The sequence below is a fragment of the Botryllus schlosseri genome, chromosome 15 (genome assembly GCF_051294905.1).
Source record: "Botryllus schlosseri isolate E-star chromosome 15, Bs_hap1, whole genome shotgun sequence".
In the NCBI taxonomy this organism is placed as follows: domain Eukaryota; kingdom Metazoa; phylum Chordata; class Ascidiacea; order Stolidobranchia; family Styelidae; genus Botryllus; species Botryllus schlosseri.
This window is the reverse complement of record NC_137250.1, coordinates 16,525,630-16,542,202: the sequence shown is the minus strand read 5'-3', so window position 1 is coordinate 16,542,202 and position 16,573 is coordinate 16,525,630. Positions and strand designations below refer to the sequence as shown.

At 41.5% G+C, this 16,573-nt stretch overlaps 3 protein-coding genes and 1 pseudogene across 4 annotated transcripts; all 4 read left to right on the top strand.

The window, feature by feature from the left end:
- The first annotated feature begins 1,369 nt into the window (after positions 1-1,369).
- LOC145457935 (succinate-semialdehyde dehydrogenase, mitochondrial pseudogene) lies at positions 1,370-4,997 on the top strand (annotated as a pseudogene). Its single transcript, XR_013921010.1, has 2 exons — positions 1,370-1,725; positions 3,021-4,997. The product of XR_013921010.1 is annotated as a succinate-semialdehyde dehydrogenase, mitochondrial pseudogene (transcript).
- Positions 4,998-5,001: 4 nt separating this feature from the next.
- On the top strand, positions 5,002-6,654 carry LOC145457937 (14-3-3 protein epsilon-like). The gene has a single exon (XM_080336230.1). The coding sequence runs from the start codon at positions 5,052-5,054 to the stop codon at positions 5,823-5,825; it is 774 nt and encodes a 257-aa protein (XP_080192356.1). The 5' UTR covers positions 5,002-5,051; the 3' UTR covers positions 5,826-6,654.
- A 37-nt stretch (positions 6,655-6,691) lies between these two features.
- On the top strand, positions 6,692-8,037 carry LOC145457939 (DNA-directed RNA polymerases I, II, and III subunit RPABC2-like). The gene has a single exon (XM_080336231.1). It carries the CDS (start codon positions 6,692-6,694, stop codon positions 7,079-7,081), a length of 390 nt encoding a protein of 129 aa, XP_080192357.1. The 3' UTR covers positions 7,082-8,037.
- Positions 8,038-8,187: 150 nt separating this feature from the next.
- On the top strand, positions 8,188-14,773 carry LOC145457936 (uncharacterized). The gene is made up of 8 exons (XM_080336229.1): positions 8,188-8,351; positions 8,512-8,668; positions 8,737-8,875; positions 8,952-9,082; positions 10,902-11,139; positions 12,643-12,900; positions 13,198-13,313; positions 14,457-14,773. Exons 1-8 carry the CDS (start codon positions 8,309-8,311, stop codon positions 14,662-14,664), a joined length of 1,290 nt encoding a protein of 429 aa, XP_080192355.1. The 5' UTR covers positions 8,188-8,308; the 3' UTR covers positions 14,665-14,773.
- The last annotated feature ends 1,800 nt before the right edge of the window (positions 14,774-16,573 follow it).

Here is a 16,573-nt window from a genome sequence, read left to right as displayed (position 1 = left end):
CTGAGTTGGTTGAACCAATACACAGAGGGGGTCAGCAACGAAGTACTATTTTACCTGAGTACTAGCGTCATTATGAGTTTAGGCTACTTCCACTTCTACTTGACACTTTTTAGGTAGTACTTTTTTGTCAGTTTGGGGATTTTGTCAACTAGAAAGTAGCTTTGGCGCATGATTGCATCCCCTTCAAGCGTGAGGTTGTCATAACAACTGGGCAAAATAGCCCCAGTACCACGGTAACTAAATTAATTTTTGAAAATTGCACGTATTTGTGGTGTCATCACCCTTTTGCGTTGATCAAGAAGATGCAACATGAAATGTTTACAGTTGTCACGTGGCATTAATTTCTAAATCCAAGGGACCCAACCAAATCTACTTCATGTAACGAATTTCTTGACTACTTTTCAGAAATTTATTTCTACTTCCACTTGAAGTACTTTGGACATGTCCTGGAAGTAATTAGTGCTACTTGTACTGGAGTATAAATTAAGGCATTACTTGTACTCGGTTCCCAACAATGACCACGTTGACCACCTCTGGGTATAGGATGACCGATCTTGTCACTGCGTTTGAGCTGCTCTAAGAGTTATTTGATAGTTACTTCCCTTAGTTCGCTAAATAGCGCACATATGTGACATCAACTATTTATCAAAATCGCGTGTGATTTGCCAAATCCACTTCAATCGCAGTTGTGAAGTAGTGCTAATAAGATCGGCATTGTATAAGGCAACAATAAATTGCACTGCTTTGCTTAGTCTTGATCGCAGGTTCTCCCAAAAGATACTTCCGATGTGTTCAGCGGTTTTATAGCAGCACGCCAGCACCCAAACCAGCAGACAGTATATCCTGATCCTTGCGGGTCCCGGCTGCTTCAGTCATATCTTCCATCCAAAATCAGGCTCCACAACAGACAAATAGTTCTGCTTGAACTAAAAAATACTCTTACCAGAATATAAACCAATCGCTTTACTTCAAATGCATAAATTTAAGTACATATGATCAGAGTTGAGTACCGTAATACGACTACGTTACCGATGGATTTCTGCGTAATTCTGACGATATCATTCTAAATGCTTTGTACATGATTGACATCTAGCATAGGTGAATCTCTGATGACTTCTACAACAAATTTCCGAAACGTTTACAACCAGAAATCAACAGTACAATATGCGAGGTGCGCGAGAAAGTAGCTTGCTAACCAATTTGTGGTTGCTATGCGACCTAGTCACGTGATCGAAGTCCTGCAAAAGGCCTATTTAGGCGTCCTCGAAGGATATTTTCGATTTCCTGAAAATGGAGGACAAATCCTCCTGAGGAAGGACATATGGAAACCCTACTTCACAGGTCCCGCGTAACTGCTCCAAGTGCTAATGAACTTTCGATTTGCACTCCAACAGTTGAAAGCGTATCCGCCGTATCGTTTCTCGAACTAAACAGACAATCGAATAGGAATACAGGACAAATCGCTCCAGAGTATGAAATATTACCGCAATATCTAAGAAAATCCAGCTTGTAGAACCGGGCCGGAAAAGAAATCATTCGTGTCCGCAACCGGTGTTACCTGCTTCTGACTTCGAGATCCGATTATAACCGATTCGTCTCTTGTCGGATTATTTCGGGTGTCGCCGCGTGGTTGGTGAGGCGCGTACGTTGAGTTGAGGCTTGAGAAGCGACAAAGCAAATGAAGAAATACTTCATTTTTCGTTGTACTTCGCCTGCTTTGTAATTGTAAGTAGTAGCTCAGCATAATTTTTATGGAAGCGGGTTTTCTTTTGCCACCAGAGTCTACAGATAGGGCGACAAAACGGCAGTGCTTCGAATTACAGTTCAAGTAGAGCCGGACTAGGCTCCATCGTATTTTTGAAATTAATGACTTCGATCAATACGAATCTAACGAATGTCCTAATTCAGAAGCAACCTTTCGTTATGTTTCGGACGAATCAGGCTCTTCACATATTGTCACATTTATAGGCCAAACTAGTGAGAATAGAGGTGTTTCTGACTTTCCTCACTGTGATGGTACTGATAGCGTAAGCATACCGAGCGAGAAGGTGTAATGGTCAAATGGTGATGCGTCCTGCTTCTTGATCGATAGGTTGTGGGTTTAATCCCCGGCCGGGTCAGACCAAAGAGTCGAAAACTGGGTGCTAGGCAATCACGAATAGCATGAGAGAAAAAACCGGGGGTGCAGCTGCAGACCATAGATGACCTTGCATCTCCGTCGACCGTCGTCAAAGCATCTCGAAAGTGCAAGCGAACAAAGAATACCATATCTCTTCCTCTTTCTATGCTGATATAGTGGTAATTGCTGATGGTATTGTTAGATTTCCTGGCCAAAACTTGGAATTTTTCGGTTCGTGCTGAAGCTGAGTGAATGCGTAATAATAACTGAACATGATGACCTATGCCCGATATCAGACGTCAGTGCCCGTGAACATGGTATTATGAACTGACTAAAAATATCGTGCCTGCGACTGTGATTCTAATGTGATGATTAATTACATAGTCTCGTCATGCTGCAAATTAACCAGTAATATTGAATTGCTATAGTTCCGTAATATGAAGTATGTGTAGCTCGCTATTATTCATGTACGTAACTGCATTTTGTCTAGTGAAGTGTCAAGCTGTTTTCCAACTTCCAATTAATTTATGAAAAGGCACCAATGTTCACCGCTTACAGATTTCCTATAAGAAGCCATCATATGGGTATGGTATATCGCCTGAAGTATACACACGCTTGGTGGTTGTGCAACTGATGAAAAATCAGCATTCAAGATTAATGCTGATCAATAGGCTATACCAATAAAAACCTGTTCTACCGCTTTGACTTTTCATTATATCGTAATCTTGTGGTGTTTTGATTTGATGAACATATTTATTAAATGATGATGATGTGGTGTGAGGCTGTAAGCATTTGGTCAACCTCTTACCTATGTGTTTATTTCCGATTTTGAATTAGTATGATGTTGCTTTGATCGTTATTTCTTTAAAAACACACAGGGCTACATATTTTTATTGTACAGGTATGATTCATAAAGCTCATTCTCTGCGTGCGTTGTGGACAAACTCTGTCAGGAAATTTTCACTCTCAACCTCAAAGCTCAATCAGTATCAGGCGCAAAACATTCCATCGTTAGAGAACAAAGCGTTTGTCGATGGGAAATGGCTGGCGACTGAAAACCAATTCACTGTCACAAACCCATTCGATGGAAGTGTGATTGGATTAGCAGCTGACTGTGATGAGCACGTTACGTTAGCAGCTGTTGAGTCTGCGTCGGTGGCTCTTAGCGCGTGGAAGAAGACAACAGTTAAAGAAAGGTCGAAGATACTGAGCAAGTGGTACGATTTGATGATTTCGGAAATAGAAAATCTAGCCAAAATTATTACACTCGAAAATGGAAAGCCGATCTTACAAGCTGACGGTGAAATACAATACGCGGCCGATTTTCTGGATTGGTTCACGGGAGAGGGAAGGAGAACGTATGGAATTACAATACCATCCCCTGTCCCAAACAAACGGATGATAACAATCAAGCAACCGATAGGTGTCGTGTCCATGATAACGCCTTGGAACTTTCCCTCCGCTATGATCACAAGAAAAGCAGCACCTGCATTGATGGCCGGGTGTACCGTTGTGCTGAAGCCATCCGAAGAAACACCCTTCTCGGCTCTTGCGCTCGCGAAGCTGGCCGAGGAAGCTGGGATCCCACGTGGGGTTTTCAATATCGTGCCTTGCTCGCGGGCGAATGTGCCCACTGTTGGATCTGTGCTAGCCACACATCCATCTGTAGCGGGAGTTTCATTTACCGGGTCTACTGCTACCGGGAAAATGCTTCTGAAACAAGCCTCGTCCACTGTGAAGAAAGTGTCTTTAGAAAATGGGGGCAACGCTGCCTTTATCGTGTTTGACACGTGCGACATCGATAAGGCAGTGGCAGGCGCGATGGAAAGCAAATTTCGATATTCCGGTCAAACGTGCATATGCGCCAGTCGCTTTTTAGTGCAGGCTAAGATTCACGATGAATTCGTATCAAAATTGACTAATGCCGTGCAAAGTCAGCTCGTTATCGGTGATGGGATGAACCCGAACACCACGTTTGGACCTTTGATTAATCAGCAGGCAGTTTTGAAAATGGAATCTTTTGTCGCTGATGCCGTTGACATGGGTGCGAAGGTTGCCACTGGTGGCAAGCGTAGTAATGTCGGATTGAATATATTTGAACCTACTATTTTAACTAACGCAAACGTGTCGATGCAGTGCTTATCATCCGAGACGTTTGGCCCGATCGTTCCTGTTCTAAAATTCGAAACCGAGGACGAAGCTGTCAAGATTGCGAATCAAAGTACTTACGGTCTCGCCGGTTATGTGTTTTCCGAGGATGTTAGCCAGTGTTGGCGGGTGGCGGAAAAACTGGAGTGCGGTGTCGTGGGAGTGAATGAAGGCTTGATCAGTGCGGCCGAGGCTCCTTTTGGCGGGGTTAAAGAATCTGGATTAGGAAGGGAAGGGTCTATTTACGGCATGGACGAATTCATGGATGTGAAATACATGTGTTTTGGTGTTAAATAATAAGGGCAGTAATGTGTCAGTGTCGTGTCGGGTTATAGCTGTAGCGTGCCTCGTAAAAGTTTGGTTTATGTCTAAAAGTAAAGATGGTTTGCTGACAATATATTCTAGAATTGAAAGTATTTTACAATTGATCACATCATTTGCTACAAATCCGCATTGTGCTATCGAAAAGTATTCCAAAAATGTTATCTATAACGGTACTGTGTTTAGATATAACTTTCCTTCACTTATGATACATCACCTGCTATGCATCTAGTGCTTGTCTCACAGATCACTTTTAAAAAGCCTATTTTTGTTTGCATGCTTTTTGCCTTCCAACTTGTTCCGTTTGCCAAAGATATATTGTAGAAACCGCACATTTTATCATGACCGCCTCTAGTGTTATCAGTGCTTGTCTCGTGCAATCTCAGAAGTTATTTTTTCTGTTCCAGAACACCTATAAATTATATTTAAGAATTCCATTGTAGCAGCATTACCTTGTCCAAAAATGTCTGACGAAAAGAGCGACTTAGTCTACAAGGCCAAGCTGTGCGAGCAGGTCGAACGTTTTGACGACATGGTAGAACATATGAACGCCGTCGCCAAAATGCCTCCGCTGTCTGTGGAAGAGAGAAACCTCCTGTCGGTGGCGTACAAGAACGTCATCGGCGCGAAACGTGCGTCCTGGCGTATACTGACGACGATTGGCGGCAAGCTTGATGACAGTGAATCTGCGAAGAAGGCTATCTTACAGAAATACAAGGAAGAGGTCGAGAAGCAGCTTCAGGACACAAGTGACGACATCCTGAAAATCATCGACGACTATCTGATCCCGAACGCGGATGAGGAGTCGCAGATTTTCTACAACAAGATGAAAGGCGACTACCTGCGGTACCTGGCTGAATATCGTGTTGGGGAGGAGCGTAAGGAAGTGGCCAACAACAGCCTGCTCGCGTACAAGGCTGCGAGTGATAAGGCTTCAAAAGAATTGCCGCCTACTCACCCTATCCGACTTGGGCTGGCGCTAAACTTTTCTGTGTTCTACTACGAGATTCTCAACTCGTCGGACCGCGCGTGTCGCCTGGCAAAAGCGGCCTTCGACGAGGCTATCGCCGAGCTCGACAGCTTGAACGAAGACTCCTACAAGGACTCGACCTTGATCATGCAGCTGCTACGTGACAACCTGACCCTGTGGACGTCTGACGTTCAGGGCGACGGCGACGCTGACAAAAACGACGTAGAGTGCGAGGACCTGGACCAGGTCGAAGACGAGAAGAAATAATAATTCGAGGCGGTGCGAGCTTGATTTCTGTAACCTCTCGATGTGCGGTAGCTTCCCAGCGTCTATTCATATGTAGTTTGATTCTATCGACGGCTCGTAGGCCGGTCATCGTTTTATATTCATCGATTTTGTTTTTAGCGACGCCCGATTTTGTGACGTTTTTTCCGGCGCGATGCGAGATTCGTCTCGTAAAGCTGGAGGCGTCAGTGATGTGATAATTGTTTTCTTTTTATATCATCCTCGCTGCATTCATACCTAGTAGCTGCTCGTGTTGTTATCGTCACTTTGTCGTTTTCAATCCGTTTGGTGACTGACTGACTGTGCGTGACTCGAAAACCGGATAGTTTTGAGATGTCTGTATTCATCTCTCGGTGTTTGAATTTGAATTTCTGTTGTTCTCTATGACTGTCCTACTGTTTTTTGACTGACAAATGTACTATACGACGCGGTGTTAGTTGTTTTGCCGTTGCACGATTGCACATAATGGAATGCACTCTGAATTGACGGGTCTCTTTTGATTTCACTGTCTGCTAACCTACGGAACTGGGCGGGTTATTTGTGCGCGATGTCAAGTATTTTGTTATAGTAAATTAATTCTCGTCGAACCGTCGACTTGAGATCTATGTATATTTTTTCATGCCTTTGTGTTTGATGCAGTATGGATTCGGGTAAAGCGGCGGGTCTTCTGAAAAGTGTCGTTTTGGTTTTGTCGCGAAAATCACGAGTGTAATTTTGCTGATTCATTATTATGTTCAGTGTTGACTAAAACGGGTTTCGGTTTTTGAGCATTGTTCGTTGTCGATGACTTGACGATTGCGATGTTGTTTAGGTACCTCGATCGCGCCTAGTATTAATCAGTAGCTATAATGTCCGACCACGAAGATGACGATTTCGAAGGCTTCGACGATGAGGCTGATGGCATGGAGGAGGTGGAAGACGCGGACGGAAATGAACTGGAGAATCGAGAAGAGGGCGGAGTCGGGATTATCAACAGCCATGAAGCCGGTCCGATCGACAAGTCACAGCGCATCACGTCGCCGTACATGACAAAGTACGAGCGTGCCAGAGTCTTGGGAACGAGGGCGCTGCAGATATCGATGAACGCCCCGGTTATGGTGGAGCTGGAGGGCGAGACCGACCCGCTGCAGATCGCGATGAAGGAGCTGAAGGCGAAGAAGATACCGATCGTCATCAGGCGGTATCTGCCCGACGGTAGCTACGAGGACTGGGGCATCGACGAGTTGATTGTGGAATGATTCGCGCGCTGATACAGCGGGGCCAGAGGGTGCCGCCAACGGAATATGATCTTGGGATAGGCAATATATCTCGTTGGTTGGGATGTTATTTGAAGGCTTATTGGACGCAAAAAAGTCGTTGCGCTAGTGGCTCGCTGACTGCTGAGCTTGGATACTTGTGTGAGCCATCTTCATTGCGTTGTCATAGAGCATTGCGCACTGCGTTCGAGCCACGCACCGAAATGGCAGTGACGCTTGTGCATTTCTGTGTACAAGAGATCGTCCTCGTGTAAGCTTTGATTTTTAGAATAGAATGGTTTATACGTTGGAACAGTGGATTGTCTTCGAAATCTTTTTTTTTTGCTCAAATTTTGCTTTCGGCAGTCGAAAATTATTGAGTCTGGCCCTCGCAAATAGTGCTAATTTGTTTCCAAGTTTGGTGATTCAAGTGTGCCATACATTCATGTGATTTGGTATGCTCCTTACAGTTATATTTAATATTTGACACGCTGTGGGAAGGATTAACTTCGATCCCTGGTAGGTGGGAGGATGCATTAAAGTGATGACATGCCATCCTACATTGTCTGAGGTCAATAGCAAGAATGATCTGTCCATTTAAGTACATCTGTAATGGGCTAGGCTTCCCTCTGTTGCATTTGATATGGACTGTTCCTCATTGTTCGTTCGCATTTGTAAAGTTTAGGAATCCAGTAAAGGACTGGGAGTAAATGTAAGATTTATGAGGGCCGATTCTATTACATCTCCAACACTGGGATACTATGTTGCAGGCTTGCTATAATCGCTGTAGGTTTAATTGTGAGAGCTCACTGTGCTATCGGTGTTAGCGATCATTCTATGTGACTGACAAAAATCTTTGACATTTTCATTGCTGAAACGGTGGCTATCTGCGTACTGGAGATTAGCTGCACTTGGTTTTTTAACAAAACTTTTAAAAAATACATACAAGCTCACTTTCACGAATTTGTCATTCGTTTTCTTGGGTGGTTAGGGAAAAGATAACGGGGGAGAATGTTACAGTGTGCATTTTCAAAAGTGACCAAGTAAAACTAGGATTCCTCTATGGAGATCTGTAACTGATGTAAGATGATATTGTTGCGGCTGACCATTGTGGCTGGGTAATTTTGGTAGAGAACTTATGTGTGCTTCATGGTCCTTTCATCTTTTTTTCAGTATTAGTGTTCGAGATAAATCTGTACATATTTTGTGAGTAGCTCGGAAGCATTTGAAATGAAGACCTGGAATATTGCGGTGATTGGAGCAGGGGCGGCAGGTCAAGTTATTCAATTGCTTGGTGATGTTCACTATTAATATTAATGTCAATGTAGAAAGTATTTTGTTGGTCGTGGCATGAACTCGACTCGAATGATGTCCGTTCTATGTGGTTCACATCAAGTCTGGACAATATTTATAATCCAATTGATATTTTGTAGGTCTTTGTGCTGCCCGGCACATAGCCTCAAGAGGTAACATGAAGCCTGTGATATTTGAAAAAGCTCACACGGTAGGAGGAGTGTGGTGTTACACAGATAAAACTGACAAAGACGAGTATGGTTTGAAAATACACCCCGCCATGTATAAAAACCTCAGGTAAATTGAGGAAGTGGCTTCTTACAAAATGTATCTGTCAGTAGTCACATAAAACTGTTTTCAAAAAGGACGAACTTGCCGAAAGAGGTGATGGAGTTTCCGGATTTTCCTTTTCGTTCTGAATATCCGTCTTTCATGACACACGAGCTGCTGAGCGAATACCTTTCGTCATATTCCAAACACTTCGAATTGGACAAATATATTAAGGTAGCTTTCATGGCGTGATTTCTTTTTCATGCTACATTGCCAGGCGGCATATTAATGAGCAGTGTGCGTTCTTTAGTTTGGATGTCTTGTTCGAAATGTGAAACCGAATACGTTGGAGGATACCAGCAGTTGGGAAGTCACAGTTGAAGATCTTAGAAAGAAGTCAACGTATACTACGACGTTTGATGCAGTATTTGTGTGCAATGGGTAAGTTTGGTAATGTCAACAGACTCAGTGCGCGGCTACCTGAATTGAACAATTCTGAGAAGTCACATAACTTTGAATCTAAACGCACCAATGGCCATAGCGACCATTGAAGTTGTTCAATGCCTGCTTGGTCTGATTCGTAAAGGTTAACTAGTATTACAGGAAATAGTATTTGAATACAAATATCTCTTCATAAGTGTATTAAATAAACCAAATGTATGTCAGAGTTTATTCAATCAACTTCTTTTGAATATAGATTTCAAATTCTGTATTCGCAGCAATGTCAGGATCGAATCACTACCCTCGAGTTCAAAATCACTTCCAGCTAATATGCAGATTTTGTCTCCAGTCATTTTAAAATTTTCAAGGTGACTCTAGTTATCTCAAATTTTCCGATTTGGAGTAAATTTCAAGTCTCCAAATTTGAATTATAAGTTCCGGTTCAAGTTGTTAGTCGATGTGTGTGTGCTATACAACAGTTAACTTCATACCATGCGATTTCAAACGTAAAACAAGTCCTGGATGCTGTTTACAGGGTATATATTATGACCGAGTATAGTTCAATGTAAATGATGTTTATTTACTGAAATGGTGTATGGCGGGGAGCGCCTTATATTTGTATAGAGGAGAATAGTGTTTGAGTATTTGGGAGAAAGTTGTTAGCAAATTTTGTCAAAATGAAAGAACCAAATTTAGCTTAAGTAAAATAACTTCAACTCTTACATGTTTTTTTGTTTGGGATCGTGCCACCAGCTTCTGAATACACGTATCGATGCATGCCTTTAGTATGTATTTGAATAGGCCTGCAACGACCGACTTCCCAAACTGCATGCAAAGTGTATCGTTATGCTGAAATCCTTGTCCATTATTGCCGCTCGTAAATCTCATTTGCAATGTCACACAGGGTATAGCCACAGATGGATTCAGACATGTGATACCATAGTAGCACACTATAGCACAATATGATGATACATACACTGATCAACTTTGTGGAGCCGCAGCTATAGTTCCACACAAACGATACTGAATATATTTATACATGGTTGTAGTGATATATTGTAATAAAAGCCCTTATGATGGCAGTTAAGGGTATGTCAAGCTGTTTGTGTCAGCAATGTTGCTGCGAATGGAATTATTCATATTAAAATATAGGCAAATATATTCGTGTAGATTAGTATTGGTGACATGATCACTTCTCACTGCGGCTGACAGGCTTAGAATTCTTTGCGAAGTATTTAATGATCTGAACATCGACTCGAAATCCAAGTCATTTCATGAAGTCCAGTCATTCGAAAAATGTGACTCGAGTCAGTTCAACACTGATTTGCAGTGTCCATCACACACCCCAGGTAAGTATTGCTAGATATAGTAGATGTGTTTGAGAATTGGGAGCATCAAAAGAAGTTTTTTTAATATGACTGGAATATGCGTTGCTCTGTTTGTATCAAATCACTCATTCTTATATCAGAAATTCACAGGAAGAGACTCTAGTAGGTACAGAACTGCAATATACAATTGCATAGTATATCCACACCTCATTGAAGTATATCCGAATAATTTTGGCTATCACATGTCAGGGGTATTTGTTTGCAACTGGTAGATAATTGGCGAGAACGTTTCGTACAATAACAATCATATTCACAGGAGCGTATGTATTACTAGTTGCTTATGATTCGATTTCAAATCACTTACCAAGGCCTCTTTATATGAGTAATTATATATATCAACATGTTACTTAAGATTGGTAATATTGATCATGTGTTAAGTGCAGGCTTGCTTGACCGAGAGAGGATGCTGTTAAATGTTTCTATTTGTTAAGACATTATGCAACTCCCCTTCATCCTAACTTCGTGAACCAAGGATATTTCAAAGGAAACGTTATCCACAGCCACTCATATCGAACCCCAGAACAATACAGCGGAAAGAAGGTGTTGATTGTGGGATGTAAGTCATCGGGTCAAGACATCTCGTTGGACATCGCAAAGCATGCAGAAAGTGTCATAATCAGCCATCGCACTTCCTTAGTCACCTGCCCTCTTCCTGAAAATGTCAATCAGGTGTGTATATCAATAATTGTCGATAATATTTTCATCTGATGAAGACACGCACAATGTACTATAAGACACAATGTGATGTAATGAACCGATAGAAGGATGCCGAACGACCAGTTGCGGTCTCTTAACCGGCTGGCAACGGCGGGGTGGGTGTTTCCGAAGAATTTTGCTTCACTTTTCAAAACTGTATAGCACGACCTTAATGGGGTGCGATACCAACAAGTAATATATCGTTGGATTCAGAATTTCAACGCCTAACGAACTATGTCACGAAGCTAGACGAGAGCAGGACAACCGAGTGTGTATATAATCAAGAAGACGAGATAACCTTGTAAAAATAGACATGTTTTGGTTACATCCTTACAGTGTCCACAACGTATACCTAGTGCGAATTAGCACATGATATTCATTGAGACAGATGTCTTCTTTCAAACAAGCCATGAGTGGCCGCTTTTGCTCAGCTAATTCAATCGATACTATCAAAACATGGTAGAGCGTTTCACCATAAAAACGTCTGAGAGGGTCGGACTCAGTTTTGAAAAGTAAAGCAAAATTTTTCGGAAAAACTCGCCGGTGCCAGCCGGTTGAACTGGCATCCACCTAGACCTAGTGCCCGATGTCACAGTACTTTTTCGATGTTAATCTCTATTCCACGGCTCTTACTTGCTGTTTCCATTTCTTGTGAGTGCGTTCTCTCATCGGGTCTTTTGGGCTTTTTTTGTGGGGGAAGAGGAGCCCAGATAAACCTCCGACGCGGAATCGAACCTGGGAAGCCTGGGTAGCAGGCGCTTAGCATAGCCGCTACGATAAGCGTATGTGTCTAAAATGGGTTCCAAAGGTAGCATCATTTCATAACACTTTGTGGTATTTCATTTAGATTCATCAGAATTGGTGTACTTAAGTCTAAACCTGCTCGATGAGTTACTCGGGGAATAGAAACTTCGACACGTCACGATAGCTGTTCGTAATTCACAATAAGTGCCGTCAATATCTTTTTCATTTTGTCCGGACTTGTAGTGATAACTGTCCGTGTCAGTAATATACAATGAGTGGCAACATTACCTTTGCTGTATCATATTGTCCCGGTATGTAAATCGCAAGTGGAAATTCCTTTCTGCCGCTATCAAGATGTGACTTTTTTCAACCAGAAGTAGGCCAATAAATATTGATCTCCAGAGTTGGCCGATACGATAAAAATATTTCTTTGGGGACTGTTATTAGTCGGACATAATAGCATTACACACAAGTTCTGTATTGGAAGTTACTACTGAAATGGTGGTGCTCATTGAGGTGTGATGACTGCCTTTACATTGACTGAATTAATTTCAGGACTAATTTGATACAAACACTGTAGAAAAATAAAATGATTTGTGTGATAAAAAGTGATAATTTGTTGTTTGCTGGACTTGAGTAGCCGTGATTTGCTATACTAGTGACCAGTCTCTTTACAAATTACACATTCGCTTATTGAGTTTCACTAGTTAAACATTCTCTAATCTTTCACAGAGACCACCTATCGCTACCTTCAAAGAAGATGGTCGAACTATATGCTTCGCGGATGGTTCCGAAGCAGAATTCGATGATATCGTAAATTGTACGGGATATCTATACGATTTCCCCTTTCTGGATGAAGACTGCGATATCAAAGTGGACGATGGGAGAATATGTCATTTATACAAACATATCATCAACCCGTCTCATCCGTCGTTGATGTTTATCGGGGTGTGCGGTGTCATTTGCCCGTTTCCGCAGTTTCATTTTCAGGTGAAACTAGATTTGTGTTTCTCGTCCTTACCTTATCTGATTACATTTGCATAATGGATGCTTGTGATATCATCAATAATGTATGGACACTGTATGCGACGTTTTCACTAGATGCCACAGTATCGTGCGAGGTCAACATTTTCATTTCAGTAAGAAGTCCATACGTATTTGGCATGTGATACATGGGGGTTTGTATCCCTAGTGATTTTGTGCATGAATTGGCTTGCTAGAGATTTTGCAATTGCTTATTTAAATGATCTTGATCACTTTCTGTAAGGTCGATTTTATTATCTCAAGGTTCTTTATTCCCTTGCTGCATTGGACGGCTCGCTGAAGTTACCGTCGAAGGCAGCGATGATGAATGATATAGAAAATGATTACCAAGAACGATTAAGAAATGGAATTCCTCACAGGTGAATATTGTTTTTCAAGGGATAGCATCAAGTCTCGTGTTTAATTGATTGTAAGCAATGTAGGTGAAGAGTGTCTTTGGCGTTTGATTCGAATGTTTGCGAAAATGCTATGTCATTCGAAAGATACAGAATAGTTAGGAAGTCACGACGAGAGCCCTACCAACATGAGAGTTGTGGTTTCTTATCAAAATATGATTTGATATGATTTAAGTAGAGCTCCTAATTCTTGAATAGTGACAGTAATTTGATAAACACATCTCATATCAACTTCCTTTATTCACGATAAAACTGCAGCCGAACTGCTGTATGTTCTACGGCAGTTGAGGAAACACACCTTTCTGCATTTCCCGCAATATGTGAGCTCCTATGGTCGTCATGGATCAGTTCTACCGAACTGAATGCGGAGAATAAGTCCCATATCTTCCTTTTCGTCGTCATCATCAATCAAAACACCAACATTGCCTTTAAACGTTCAGACAGCAGGGAAACATTATGCGAACAAGATTAGGCGTTAGTAGGGAATTGGAATTATTGGATTTAAAGATGGACATCAGGATATGGACTGGATCTTGAAGATCTTTGTCCTGAATATCTCTAGTTGGGATATTTCGTTGCGGCATTTATATTAAATAGATAGGCTAATTCCATCAAGTTTTTCTAATTGCCGTTTATTTTTTTGTTAGTAAAAGCACATATGTAAAAGTGGCTATACAGGTGGTTACAACGCGCTAGTAAGTAGGCTATCTAGAATAGTATTTTAAATTCAATTCAATGCAATCTATTGCTAACAATTTCATCATTTCAATACACCGCAAGACTGCGATACAATGACAGATAAGGTGTCGAAACTACTTGCATTCGTCTTCAAAATCAGACACCCACCTGGCGTAGGCGAATTAAAAAAGGAGGCATGCCCACCGAATAAAAAGTGAAAGAAGATAATATAAAAGGACTGGTGACAAATTGAACTGGCATGTGTCGGAAGGCGAGGTCGCTGTGTCAGATCGTGGTCCGGTAAACTAGAGGGCTAACTTGGAGGCTAGCTTCGAAATTAATGTATGTATAATGTATATATGTTCCCCGGATCGACCTGATGCAGAAAAAATAGGTTATTTTTACTCAATTATAATTGCATACCTTTAGAAAATCACATGTGATGGGTGCGGCGCAGTGGGCTTACAATGATATGCTAGCGGATGCCATCTCAGAACCACGACTTCACCCTAGAGTCGAAAAATTGTACAACGACGTTCACGATACAAGAACCGCGAATTTGTGTCGCTACCGCGAGCACGAAGCCCGTCTGTTGGATACAGGGATGTATGAATTGCACCGTTCACCTGGTGATTAATTGCGACAGTCTACTGCTGAATCAAGAGTTCATGTCATTGTAGAGTTTCATTGATGTTGTCTGTAGTCTATTAATCCGATTCATATGTAATAAAATTTTGATCTATGCACTCCGTATTATGATCCTTTTACTTGCGCAGAGTACATACTGCATTTGTAGAGGTTCATAGTTCCATGTAGGTTATGGTTGCCATATTTTTGTGACACAAATTCCGGACGCTACTTAGCGCCCACTAGCGGATTGCAGAATGAGTGGTGAGCAAATGGTCGATCAATATGACGCCACACCAGCAAAGCTTCGTCTATCGACTAGGGGTAGTCACGATTCGGTTCAGGAGTATGTGGTTCTGTGGTGTAAGTTGTAACCAGGGCCGAAGCCTCATTTTTTCAGTCTCCCGCCCAAATAAACACTGATCTTGGGCCCACCGTAGGGTCATCGATACGACTTCTAGGGCAGGGGTGGGCAACCTTTTTGCTATTCACGGTCGCATTTCGATTACTTATGTAGCCTACGGCCGCATTCCTGTGGATAAGTCGTAATCAACTAACTGGGCGTCAAATACCCATATTAAACTCTCCATGGCCATTTCCGCTGAACTTCGGACTAATCTACTTTCTGATGTTGGCTTTCTATCAGAGGTGGTTAAAGTAGTCAAGAAATCTACTCAAGTAGAAGTAGCGACGAAAAATCTACTCAAGTACGAGTAGAAGTACTTCTTCCATAAGCAACCTAAAACTACTTGAAGTAGAATTGACTGACTTTAAAAGTACTCAAGTAAGTAGTTATGAAAACGATCCTAATTCGTTCACATGGACTGTAAAAAGGTGCAAATTGAGCTGTGCGATAGGTGACGAGCTTGATTCATATTGATGCATACCAGCAGGTATCCAATTTTCGCTAGCATAAGTATTCGTCCACATCATGGGATGAGAATGATAGTATTGATATGGAAATGCGATGCTAATCCTCTGTTTTCTCGAACACGTTTTAAAAAATAACATGGTATGGCGCCATTCCCCATATTATAAGGCTCGTAGTTTAGTCGAAGAGCAATACGGAGAAGTTGTATAGGATACGGCGTATACACTTCTGCGCGATTAGTAAACGTTAATAAAAAATATGGTGGACCGTAAAAATGCCATATTGTGTAGCTTTATTTCCAGGAATTAAAAGTATTACTATTACACTTGCTTTTATACTTCAACATGTATGTTATCCAGACAAAAGAACTGATAATAATTATAACTCAAAGTATATGATACTGGGAATTGAAAGTGAAATATAAATACTACTTCTAAAAGCAGAACACGTATTTCATGTTTTAGTCCAGAAAGTTTCAAAGGTGGTATGCTAAGACAGCTCTAAAACTAAAAAAAAAGTCAGAGTCCACTTTTCCAGATTTGGACACGCCATGGTCATGCTAGATTACGATATGACAAGTAAATGCTAGATTGTGATACATCAGTTTGAAACGTTGTATACTGTGATGAATTATTTGATATGGACGAAGGACGACAATGTGGTGTGAACGGAACAGCGCCAACCCTCTACCTAAATTATATTCACCGATACTTTCGTGAAATCATACTGGTCAATGCGCGACGAAAATTCCGGGCTTTTATGAAAATTAAATGTTGATACTCCGCGAAAACAGCCCCTAAATTCCTCAGGCTATCTTACTGATTGGAAGATTGAACTATACTTCTACTTGACAAACTGAAAATAGCGAAAAGTAAGTAAGTAGATCACAAAAATATTACGAAGTAGAAGTAGAAGTAGCGAAAATCAGATCTACTTGAGTAAGTATCAGAAGTAGAGGAAAACTACTTGAGTACTTTGAAAAAGTAGAAGTACTTCGTTACTGACAACCTCTGCTTACTATACACACCGAATAATAACTGGGAAACAC